At 47.0% G+C, this 12445-nt stretch overlaps 1 protein-coding gene across 3 annotated transcripts in view; it reads left to right on the plus strand.

Moving 5' to 3' along the window:
- Positions 1-12445, plus strand: part of HK2 (hexokinase 2) — a 62737-nt gene that overhangs the window by 13472 nt on the left and 36820 nt on the right. For 2 of the 3 annotated variants that reach the window (XM_055241100.2, XM_055241102.2), the window contains one exon: positions 8303-8465. In XM_055241100.2, the coding sequence (XP_055097075.1) occupies positions 8303-8465 (163 nt within the window). Of the gene's footprint in view, positions 1-5282; positions 5300-8302; positions 8466-12445 lie in introns of those variants that run through there. The other variant, XM_055241101.2, reaches the window with a different exon arrangement.

The following is a 12445-nucleotide window of genomic DNA, read 5'->3' on the forward strand; positions in this document are numbered from 1 at the left end:
TCGGCTGGTCACTGGATGCTATCGGCCTTCAGGGACTAGGCCTGTGATTTGGGGAGGCTTCTCCAAGCCTTGGTTTCCTTGTCAGAGATTTGTGGTAAAACACTGGCAAAGGAATAATGCAAAAATATGAAATTCTTTTGAAATTAAGTTGCAAGCATGTGTCAGCACAGAGTCACTGGAAGGCTTTGTGTGGCCAGATTTAAATGATGGATCTCTCTTTGTTTGGCCTCTTTTGACCTCTTTAATCTTCTTTGGCTCCTTGACCGTGTATTGTAGGTAAACTTGGGCCAAGTCAGTGCCACCTGCCTTTTTTTTCCCAGCGTCTTTTGAAGTATAATGCACATGGGAAACTGAAAGCAGCAGGTAACCACCATCCAGATCCAGTAACAGATCATTACCTGAACCAGTCCCATGTTCTCCTACCCACCACCACCATCAAGTGTAATCACCGTCCTGACTAACAGCATGGGTCTGTTTTTGTACTTGATATAAATAGACTCATACAGGATATAAAAGACACCTTTTGTGTCTGGCATTTTTCACCCAGTGGTTTACTGTATTTTGAGATTCACCTATGTGGTTGCATGTGGTGGTAGGTGGTGCATTCTTGTTGCTGTATACTATCTCTTGCACCACTCTGGCTTGTTTGTTTGTTTTTAAGAGACAGGGTCTTGCACTGTTGCCCATGCTGAGTGCAGCAGTATGATCATGGCTCACTACAGCTTTGACCTTCTGGCTTCAAATGATCTTCCCTCCTCAGCCTCCCAAAATATTAGGATTACTGGTGTGAGCCACTGTGCCCATCCCACCACCCTGTTTTGACTGTGGTCGATTTAAAGCAGACGAAAGTAGTCATAATAAGGCCCCTGACTTCCAGAAGGTACGGTCCTTTCTAAGTTTCTGTCAAAGGGGCCAAATAGGAGTGTTGACCTAATATATAGATGACCTGATTGTATCTTCAGGACAAGAACATGCATGTTAAGAAAGGTGAAGTTCAATCAGTTGGTCTTCTAGGGTCTAGAAACTAAAAGGTAGGATTTTTAGCGTGGTCATCTAGGGCGCCTGGAGAGACGGTTCTAGATAATCAATTAGAAATATCACAAGACTGGAGAGACAAAGTTCAGCTGCGCCACAGGCATCCTGCATCCTTTGCTTTGATGCTTCTATGCATGTGGAGTAACTTTCTTATCCTATTTGATCACTTGAATTCAGCCCTCTACCAGGAGGGTGTGCCCTGCAGACACAAGTGATGAACATTTGCTTATTCATGTATTATGTATTTTCTGCTTGCTTACTAAAAGGATTTGGTGATTTGGTTCAGCTTTCAGTAAAAAGATTTCTAGAACAAGAGTCATCAAACTGGCGAGATGATTTTTCTGAAAAACTTGACAGGCCAGGTGTGGTGGCTCATGCTTGTGATCCCAGCACTTTGGGAGGCCAAGATGGAAGGATTGCTTAAGGCTAGGAGTTTGAGACCAGTCTGGACAACACAGTGAGACTCTGTCTCTACAGAAAAAATAAAATTAAAAAAATCAGCTGGGTATGAGGTTACGTACCTATAGTCTTAGCTACTTGGGAGGCTGCAGTGGAAGGATCATGAGCCTAGGAGTTTAAGGCTGCAGCCTAGGAGTTTGAGGCTGCAGTGAACCATGATTGTGTCACTGCACTCCAGCCTGGGCAACAGAGCAAGACTCTGTCTCTAAAGTTAAACAAACTTAACAGAGCTCCAAGCTTCCTGACAGTCAAGGCAAAAAGGATAGTTAGTTCTCTTTGAGTCAGTCGTTTTCATCCCATCGGCCTATAACAGGTAGCACAGTGTGTCTGGGCAGCCAGACTTTCTCCTGACACTAAACCCTACTGGGGGCTGAATGGCTAGGGAAGCATTAGTGAAAGACACAGCAGCTTTACATGGTGCGGTGGTCTTTATAGTCTTTCCTGTGAGCCCTTGATTAAAAATGATAGAATTAAACCTATGAAGCATTTCATGGGGAGCTAATGTAAGGTTTTGAAGGTGAGGAGCTTTCTGTTCCTGGAATTGGTAATTTCCTAGGGCCTTGGGGGGTTTGCCCACGCCTCCTGAGCCTTTTCACACGCTGTCTCTAGGTGAACATTTATCTGCTGAGATGGCTGAGCTCCAAAAGTATCCCCTTTGATTGCCAGTCTCTCAGTCCACTTAAATCTGTGACACTTCCCATGAGCTGCCTTGTATTGTGCCCGACATTCTTATTAGACAAGATTCATCTCTCCACGCATTCTAGAGACACTCATTGGTCTATAATATGAGCCAACTTCTTTGATATAAAGTCCTAGAGAGCAGGGCTATTGATTTCTTAAAATTTTTAAAAATTGTAATAAAATATTAATCACAAAATTTACCATTTTAACCATTTTAAGTGTACAATTTAGTGGCATTAAGTGTATTATTCACATTGCTGTGCAACTACCACCACTATTCATTTCCAGAATTAATTTCTTATAAAATTATGTTTCTGTACACTAGTGCTTTGTATATAATAGCTGTTCCATAAATGCCATAACATGGAAGATGCTGGGGTTGCAGCAGTAGTCAGGATTCAGGGATTGAATGATATGGATCTTACAGACTCAGACATTGAAATTTAAGGTTTCGTTTCTTCTACACTTCCCTTTTAAATCCCTTGAGTACCTTACTCAAGGTAGGATCTGTAGTACTTCATATAAAAACTGTCAAAATTGGAATATTGCTGTCTTCCGGATGTAAATAATTTGATCAAGGCCAGGTTCCCACGGACCAGATGGGGTGGGCTCAGGATCCAGGCAGTGGCACCAGTCTTTCAGTTGCATTGGGCTTGCAGAATGAGATGGGCGCTTCTGGACCAGAAGGGTTGACATTCATCTGGGTGATCCAGATTCTAGTTTCAAAGGTGTGACCTGGGTCGAGGCTGCTCCCCAATGGGCCTTGGTTTCTCTGAGATCCCTTTCTTACACTCACCTCCAGGCTTTTCCTTCCTGGGCTTCCCCATACCTGGCCAGGACTGTGTATGGCCCACCCTGCACACTGCATACTTCGAAGTGGAGCCTCCATGAGCATCCCCTTTTGTTCTCTCCATTTGTTGCTTTGTGACAGTGACACAATTTCCTCTCCTTTTAAAAGTGCTGGTCTGGAGGAAAATGCAGGTACTTAAGGGGATGGGTGTTAACGGCTTCCCATTTTGGGTATTATCTTATTTCCTAGAGAGTATGGGGTTAATCTGTCTTTAGGGCTTCCCCTGACACCAACCCCAATTCTGTAGAGGAAGTGGGCATGTCAGACTGGTATGTTATGGGAAAAACTGAAACTGACCACAATTACCCAGTGAGGAAGCTCTAATCTAACCCTTGCTGAAGAGATATCAACTAACAGTGCTATCTCTTTCTGTCTAACACACCCTCACTTCCTGGGCTGGCAGCTTGGCAGGCAGACGGGAAGGTAACCTGTTCCTCAGCCAGGCTTTGCTCTGGCCTGCCTCTGATTCCCCAGCCTGGAATGCCCCCTCCTCCTTTCCTCCTCTCCCAGATAGAGATTTAAAGAGAAACAGCCTCATCCACGCCCATCACAGAAAGAGAAGGAACAGTTTGGGGAAACAGCCCTGCGTTGTGACTAAGGAGGGTTGAGAAATGTCTGTGATTGCCTGAAGGTGCCCCTGGGTGGAGAGAAGCCTTAGAAGAAAGAAGGGGTGGAAGGAAAGGGAGGGTGATAGAGAACTCTTTTGTCCCCACAGTTATGCTAATGACTCTGTCACATGGGGCTATTCATCCTGTTTTGCAGCGAGGAAGCTGGGGTTCAGATGAAGAGTCCTCTAATGTCGCACACCTGTACGAATGCTACCACTTGGATTTGCATACTGTTGTTTCTGATGCCAGAGCACTCCCTTCACCACAACCAGCCACAAATCAAGGGTTGACCTGAATGAGTCTGCTTTGATAGTATCCAGAAACTTACATCTCTTAACAACACATGCAGAGTTTGTCTTCCCAACTCCCAGCAGGCTGGATCCACACAGGATTACTTCACAGGGTCACACCTGGTCTAATATCTTAACCACCCACTCTCAAAGATCCCAGGCAGAAAAGTGGTATGCAGTGTTGATCAGAACACGGCCAACCACGATCACGTTATTGGCATATTGGAAACCTGCCAGAGGAGAGGGGAAGGTGTTTGAGCCCCAGCCCTAGAGGTGTCATTTGGTTAGTCTGGAATGGATCCTTGGAATTCTTACTGTTTTTTTAAAAGCTCCTCATGTGCTTCTGATGTGCAGCAAGTTTGGAAACTCTTATCACAAGTGACAGAATGGAGATTAGGCAGAAGTATCAGAAAGCAGATTTATCTTTGATTGAGGAAACTCTTTGAAACAAGTAGAGCTGTTCAACAATGGAATTTAGAGAAATAGTGAGCCTCTCAGGCTTGGAAGTATTCAAACCTAGGCCACATGACCATCAATTGGGTGGAGAGAGACAAACTAGATAAACTCAAATACTATGTTTAGTGGGATTTTTGAACTAGTTACCCTAAGGGCCTTTCCTTTCTAAGGGTGAATACTTCTCAGCTGCAGTCCCACTGCTGTGTGTACATCTGCTGTCACCTGCGTGGCTTTCTCCCTTGACTTTGGGCCTGGTGCTCCCTCCCACTGATGGCACTGTGGGTGAAAGTTGGCAAGATTCTGAAAATTGCATTCATCTCCTTCTCAATCCAGGAAAATCATCTTTGTATGCTGGCTGCTTCTTGTTTCTGACTTCCGCTTCCTTTGGCTACCAACACAGCAGTGCCCACCAACACAGCAGTGCCCACCAGGGCTGGGTGGGCTCCACTGGTGTGTTTAGGAAACTGTGGCGTTAAGTGATTAATTATTAATTATCCCTTCCTGAGTGGCCCTAATAAGCTGAGTGGACACATCGTCATGCCCTGGTGCCATCTATTCTCAAGTTTTGAGAGTTCAAAGAGCTCCGATGTGAAAGAGGGGAAGTTTGGGCCAAGCTACTGGCCTGGACATTTTTCACTGTTTCATATCCATAGCCGTTTCACATCCTCTCTCTTAGTCTCCTTATGTGATGGAGAGGAAAGTAAGTTCCCGGGGTCATCCAAGAAACCACAGGGCAGGCAGGGAGTGCCCATCCACACTAAGAGGGGCCCACAGGACAGGCGAGGGTGGCTGTCCTGACAGCCTGGCAATGGGGCCAGTCAGATCTCTGTGGAATCCCGTCTCTGCCCCTCATTACCCAAGTGATCTATAAAACAGAGGTGCAGAAGTTTTACAAAGACAACGGAGAACAGGTCAGGAAAGCCGGATGTGCCTGACAGGTGAGAAATGCTTGAGGAATGCTTAGCCGCTGTAACTATCACCCCACTACTGTTTTCATCTGTCACTGAACATGTGGAAGATGGTTATCTATGGGGCAAAAGGCAATGTGGATAAAGGGTGACTGTTTTAACTCGATTCTTCAAGGGTTGAGGATGAGAAGTGTCTGACTGGATTTCCAACAAGTCTTGAAGCAGTTTAAACATCGAAGATAAACGAGGATTGGCTGCTGTAGAATTTGCTCTTTTGTGTGCATAACCTCATGCTTCTGGACATGATGATAGGACCATTTAATGAGGTGGAACAGGCTCAGTTCCTCAGTGCAGGAATTCCTGTGCCCTTTGCAAACACTTGAAGCCTTATAGAGGGTGGAGGTGGGGGCATCAGTGAAGCTTCTGGGCCTCTCTTCTCTTTGGGAAAGTAGTGAGGTGGGAGTGTCTTTGTCAGGTGTCACCCTCATGACAATGTTCAGAGACATGTCTGCTGCCCCAGACCTGCTCAGTCACCTCTGTGGGCCTCACTCTCCACTGTGTGCCATTCATGTCTGCATTGGGAGGTGACTGGAATAGAAGATGGCCTTTTAATGGATCTGGCCAGCCTGCATTCCCTGCAATGCTGTTTGACCTGTATAGACCCTGCTGTATCCAGGCAGGCAGGGGGCAGTCATCTAGTAGAGCGGACAAGAGCACAGACCAGCCAGACTTCTCTATCAAGCCAAACATGGCCCCTTATGTCTGTGTGAATTCCCCTCTCTGTAGAATAGAGGTGCTGGCACTTCCTACCTCAGAGGGCTGTTCTAAGGATGAAATGAACCAATGGGAGCAAACCCGGAGAATAGGATCTGGCACAAAGCAGGAGCCACGTGAGGGCTTGCCATTATTACAGTTGCCCATGAGGGCATCTCAGGCTTTTCCTGGATGTGGCCTCGCATTGGCTTCTGGTCTGGGTAGCCCCAGACTTTGTACATTAGCCCTGAGATGTGAAAGTTGTGACGTAGCATTCCTGGGCCAGGCAACGTGTCATTGGATCTGGAGTGGGAAGCTTCCGGGGTGGTCACAGTTACCCTTGAACTAGGGTCACTGGAGGTGGCTAGAGACTTGTCTTACACTTCCTTGAAAAGAAAGGGGGCTTGTCTAGTGTCAGGCTGAAGCTGCACCCTTTTTCCTCCTCAGGAGCCTCAAATGTCCTTGTGGGGGAGGCCCAGCCCTCCTCAGAAGCACCTTGGCTCCCAGATATTGTAGGAACTAGAGGTCAGAGACCCAGCTTGTGGGATGGAGGGTGGGGGGCTAGTGCCCCACAGCCCTGGAGGCTGAGGTAGATTCCAGGAGTTGGAAACAAGCTGGGCAATATAGCAAGACTGTCTCAAAAATAATAAATAAAAGATTAAAAAAAAATAACCAAAAAACAAGTGAGAGTTATCTGGTGCTTCTCATTCTCCTGGTATTAAATCTGGGAAAAGTTCGTGTGAATTTATGTGGGAAACAGGATCAGTGAAAGAACTAGGGAGAGTTGCCTCCATATGAGCACGGAGGCTGCATTATCATTTACATAGAGCCTCTCCATTGTGCCAGGCACTGTGCCAGCCTCCAGGTATGCAAAGGTGAACAAGTAGACATTGTTCTTCTAGCCTTTGGTGCTTATGATTTGGACCCTAATAAATATTTAGTTCCAAATTGTGGATAGTGTTGTGAAGGGAAAAGCTCAAGTTCTTAGAATAACAGGGAGGCCTGACTGTTGTGATCTGGAGGAGGAGAAGAGGCCTCTATGGAGAGAGGCCTGAAGGAGTGGTAGCAGATTGGCAGGGCATATACCTGGAGGGCCTGTGTGCATGAGATCCAAGGCAGGGATGGGCAAGTTGGGGAAGTTGGGGAACTGAACCAGGGAGAGAATCTACACAAAGAGTGCAGACCTTACCATAAGATTAGGAGGTGGGGCCAGGTGCAGTGGCTCACTCCTTTAATCCCAGCACTTTGAGAGGCCAAGGCGGGTGGATAGCTTGAGTCCAGGAGTTTGAGACCAGCCTAGAAAACATGGTGAAACCCTGTCTCTGCTAAAATACAAAAATTAGCTGGGTGTGGTGGTGCACCGCTGTAGTCCCAGCTACTCGGGAGGCTGAGGCACTAGAATTGCTTGAACCCGGGAGGCAGAGGTTGCAGTGAGCTGAGATTGCACCACTCTACTCCAGCCTGGGCAACAGGGTGAGACTCAGCCTCAAAACAACAACAACAACAACAGCAACAACAAAAAACACACAGCAACAACAACAAAATTAGCCAGACATGGTGGCACGTGCCTGAAAGTCCCAGCTACTCAGGAGGCTGAGGTGGGAGGATCACCTGAGGCTGGCCGAGATCTCATCACTGCACTCCAGCCTGGACAACCGGAGCGATACACTGTCAAAAAAAAAAAAAAAGGTAAAAAGATTAGGAGGCGGCTAGAGGCCCAATCATGTGGGGCCCTGAAAGGATTTTGAGCTTTGTTCCAATGGAAAGCCCTGAAAGCCGGGGATCAGCGGAGTCTGGCTGGGTGTGGAAAGTGTATGGAAGAGGTAAAAAAGGAACTGGGGATTGTAGGAGTCCAGGAAAAAGGTGATGGCTACCTGGCCCAGGGTGAGGGGCAATGGGATTGATGTGACTGGCTGTGTCAGGTGCTGGGGGAACAAGAGATGAGGGTAATGAACCCTGGCTCCAGTGATGTTGTCACAGGCCTTCCGACTCAACCATTCTGAAAAGAACTCTCCTCTGTCCTAATAGGCCTTTCCTCAGGTATGCACCAGTTCTCCAAAAATTAGGTCTATTTTTATAATTTTAATTTTTTTTTTAAGACAAAGTCCTGTCAAATCGGTTCCTACTAATGGTCTTTAATAATAACTTTCTGTACGTAACAGATTTTGTTCTTTTGAAGGGCTGAGTGGTGTTCCATGACATACACCTATGCCATAATTTATTTAACCAGTGGTCTCTGCTCTTGTCTTCCTCCTTTTTCAGGTTGACCAGTATCTCTACCACATGCGCCTCTCTGATGAGACCCTCTTGGAGATCTCTAAGCGGTTCCGCAAGGAGATGGAGAAAGGGCTTGGAGCCACCACTCACCCCACTGCAGCAGTGAAGATGCTGCCCACCTTTGTGAGGTCCACTCCAGATGGGACAGGTACTGCATCTGGGGGATGGCTCTAGCTGCTGCGCTATTCGGGGTTGATTTAGTTGGCTTTGCTCAGGGACCCAAATAACTCAAAAGCCTCAGAAACCAACCCTGGCTGAGGGAAGCATCCAGGGAATTGAATGGAAGGCTGTGTGACGGATGGACAGGAAGCTTGGGAAAGGCTGGCAGTCCTGGCAGTCAAGGGAGGGCGCCTTTGTCAGCCCTACTGTGGCATCACTGTTGGCCATTTGTTTTCCACCTGTGTGCTGAGGAAGGCTGCTTGGCTCAGTTTGGCATTTTACGGTACCACTGAGATTGCATGCAGTGATGGTGATGAACTACAACAAACGTACCTCACGTGGCCACAACTGTAGGACATGGGAGCCGCTCTCTGGCTCACCTGTGCATGCTGTAACTGGGACGCCGGACGCCATGTAGGCATGTGGGAGGGACAGTGTAGTGCAGATTGACCTAGATTTTTTTCTTGAGCCCCATGTAAAAAGTACTAGAAATCCAAATAGACTTGGGGAAAGTATGGAGAGCCACAGTGCATATATATATATTTTTTGAGACAGAGTTTCACTCTTGTTGCCCAGGCTGGAGGGCAATAATGTGATCTTGGCTCACCACAGCCTCCGCCTCCTGGGTTCAAGCGATTCTCCTGTCTCACCCTCCAGAGTAGCTGGGATTAAAGGCATGTGCCACCACGCCTGGCTAATTTTGTATTTTTAGTAGAGATGGGTTTTCTCTGTGTTGGTCAGGCTGGTCTCGAACTCCCGACCTCAGGTGATCCGCCCGCCTCAGCCTCCCAAAGTGGTAGGATTACAGCCACTGTACCCGCTGCCACAGTGCATATTAAGGAAAGGCTCAGAAGTCCTGCAATACGAACCTATTGAGCTTTGTTTAATCATCCTATTAGGATACAGAATCCTTTTTTTTTGAGATGGAGTCTCGCTCTGTCACCCAGGCTGGAGCGCAGTGGCGCCATCTCCGTTAGCTAGAATGGTCTCGATCTCCTGACCTCGTATCCGCCCACCTCGGCCTCCCAAAGTGCTGGGATTACAGGCGTGGGCTACTGCACCGGGCCCAGAATCTTTGTTTTATGGTGCACCACCCAGCAAGTGATTTAATCAGGTAGGGGAAAAAGGATCATGGTGCAGATTCAAGTTGGAAAAGTCCAGTGGATTAGGGCTAGGTCACTGAAGGCCTTGAATGCAAGCCTAAAACATTTAGTCTCTGCAGTAGCATTGGGGAGTAAATGCAAGGTTTTGAGGGGTGTCTTGGTAATGTTACATCATTGGCAGTATAGGCAGAGTGGAGGGGGAGTGAGGCCTGGCTGGTAGAGCACAAGACATGGCCCTGGTGGCTGGTGGGTGGGCAAAAAGAGGATTCAAGGGTGGGGCCCGGCTGTTGAGCCCAGCTGCCTGGGAATGGCAACATCCCAGAGAAGCAGACAGAACAAAGTTGTATCAGAGCTTTTATTTAATCCTCATAATAGGTGTCTCCATTTTAGAGATGAGGTGCTTGTGAGGCCCATGAGGGGTGGTGGGTCGGGGGTAGGTACTCACATCTAGAGGACAGGAGAGAGAGCCCAACGGGCAGCTGCCAGGGCAGAGGAAGAACCAGGAGGCACAGTGTCCAAGAATCTAAGGGGGACGAGATCTCCAGGAAGCTGGCAGGTCGCTGGTGAGGCATCTACAGGGGTGTTGTTGGGAGGGGAGTAGGGGCAGGGCGTGGGTCAGGGCTTGTTAATGCCACGTGCCTGTGCTATTTCCAGCACATGTGTGTCCTTGAGGCTCAGCTCCCTAAGTGCCTCTAGGGACCTGGTTCGTCTAATGAGACTGTATCATTCCCAAAATAAGTGTTTGCTGAAGCCTTGGGACCCAGCCTGGACCCAGTGCTGAGGGTATGACCTTGCTTAGGATTGTTTCCTGAGTGTGTTTCTTGGCCCTTCAAAGAGCCCCTCGAGGTGAGGGGCCTTTTATCTCTTCCATGTCCTCTAGATTGGCATGTTTACCTACCACTCCCTCTGACTGGAAACCACACCCATCTCTGAGATTTTTATTTGACATTCAGATAAATGTACACACTCCTGAAGGCCAGGGCCTTGTCTTTATTTCACCCAGCACTAGCACTAAGTAAGTACCCTAAATCTTTTCTAAATACATATGGGCTAAGGACTCTTTTGGGCACCTCAATGTATTAACTCATTTACTTTTCAAAAACCTTTATGGTAAGTACAAATTTTATCCACAATGTTTAGATGAGGAATTTGAGGCTCGAATGTCAAACAGATTGTCCAAAATCATACAGCCAGTGAGAGGCCGAGTTAGGAATCAAGCTTGCGTAAGCCGAAGTTCAGGCATCGGTACTGCATGTGATGTGTTCTATGTGTTCATGTATGTGTTAGCCTGTGCACTTGGCGCTGGAGCACACTGCAAATGCTCAACTAAAATTTTTTTGGAATGGTGTTGGGACTGATTGTTTGGACTGTATTATAGGCAGGTGAATTAAGTTTTTTGGGGAGAACTAATTATGGGGCAAGTTTTCAAAATTCTCATTGCTTTCCTTAAGCTGGAGGCTCCAAGATCTCCCATGCACCTTGAAGCTTGCACTGTTTGCAGCACATACTGGAATGTCTTACTCACTGAAACAAAGGAAGTGGCCCCTGGAATAATGGAGACCAGATTGCAGGAAACCCACACCTAATCCCTCCCTCCCCATTTGCAGGGGGTCCATAAGTTAGCTCCTCACCTCCATACTTTCTGGGACTCAGCCTTTGCTTTTGTAAAGTAAAGAGGTTGGACCCAGCAGTTCCAGTCTGTTCTGCACATCTACTAGAACTATTGTGCTAGTCTATTCTCACAAACACTTCTGAGATCCCGTAATGGGAGATAAACCCTTGGTGTTCATTGGATGGTGTCTTAGTTCATTTTTGTGTTGCTGTAAAGTGGAACATATGTATATATGACAACTCAGCAATTCCACTTCCAACTATATGCCCTGAACAGACTCCTGTATGAATCCAAGGAGACATGGCTGAATAATGTTCATTACAGTGTTGCTTATAATGGCAGTGTATTGGAGTTTTTTTTTTTTTTTTTTTTTTAAGATGGAGTTTTGCTCTGTCACTCAGTGGTGTGATCTCAGCCCACTGCAACCTCTGTCCAGGTTCAATCGATTCTCCTGTCTCAGCCTCCCAAGTAACTGGGATTACAGGCACCCACCACCACACCCGGTTTCACATAGTGAAACCCCATCTCTACTATAATCCCACCTACTATAATCGCACCTATAATCCCAGCTACTCAGGAGGCCGAGGCAGAGAGACTCACCTGAACCTGGGAGATGGAGGTTGCAGTGAGCCGAAATTGCGCCACTGCACTCCAGCCTGGGTGACAGAATGAGACTCTGTCTCAAAAAACAAACAAAAATAGATAAATTAAAAAAAAATAAAGTGGTCAGCATCAGGGCTTTCAAGTTTTGTTTTGTCAGTTGGGGGTATGAGTTATGGAATATGGCAGTGAAAATAGGTGACTCCTAAGTTGATACAGACTATCAAAAATGAAAATTCTCTGTTGTCAGCACCTCAGTGAAGTGCTGCGAGGAAAGGCCGAGGTGAAGTTGTGTTAGCGATTCCCCCCATGTGGTCGCACACAGCCTGGGTGCCTGCTGCTGCTGCTGGGGGTGAAGCTGCATCCCTCTCCCACAGAAGGCTCGAGGCCTTTGCTCCAGGGGCACCTGTTCAGTGCCACCTTTCTCAGAACGTTCGTTTCTCAGCCTGTTCATGGCTAGTATTCTTTTCAAATCTGAGAAACCAAACCTCAGATCTAGAGGGAGCCAATCTTTAAATCCATAGCTTTCTAACTTTTCTGGACTGTATCTTCACAACAAGAAACACATGCATATAAATATTTATATGAAAGGAAATAAATTTGGGGACCAGAATTTATTCTTAAACATGATGAAGTTGGGTTTGTCTTCTATTC

The sequence above is a fragment of the Symphalangus syndactylus genome, chromosome 14 (genome assembly GCF_028878055.3).
Source record: "Symphalangus syndactylus isolate Jambi chromosome 14, NHGRI_mSymSyn1-v2.1_pri, whole genome shotgun sequence".
NCBI lineage: Eukaryota > Metazoa > Chordata > Mammalia > Primates > Hylobatidae > Symphalangus > Symphalangus syndactylus.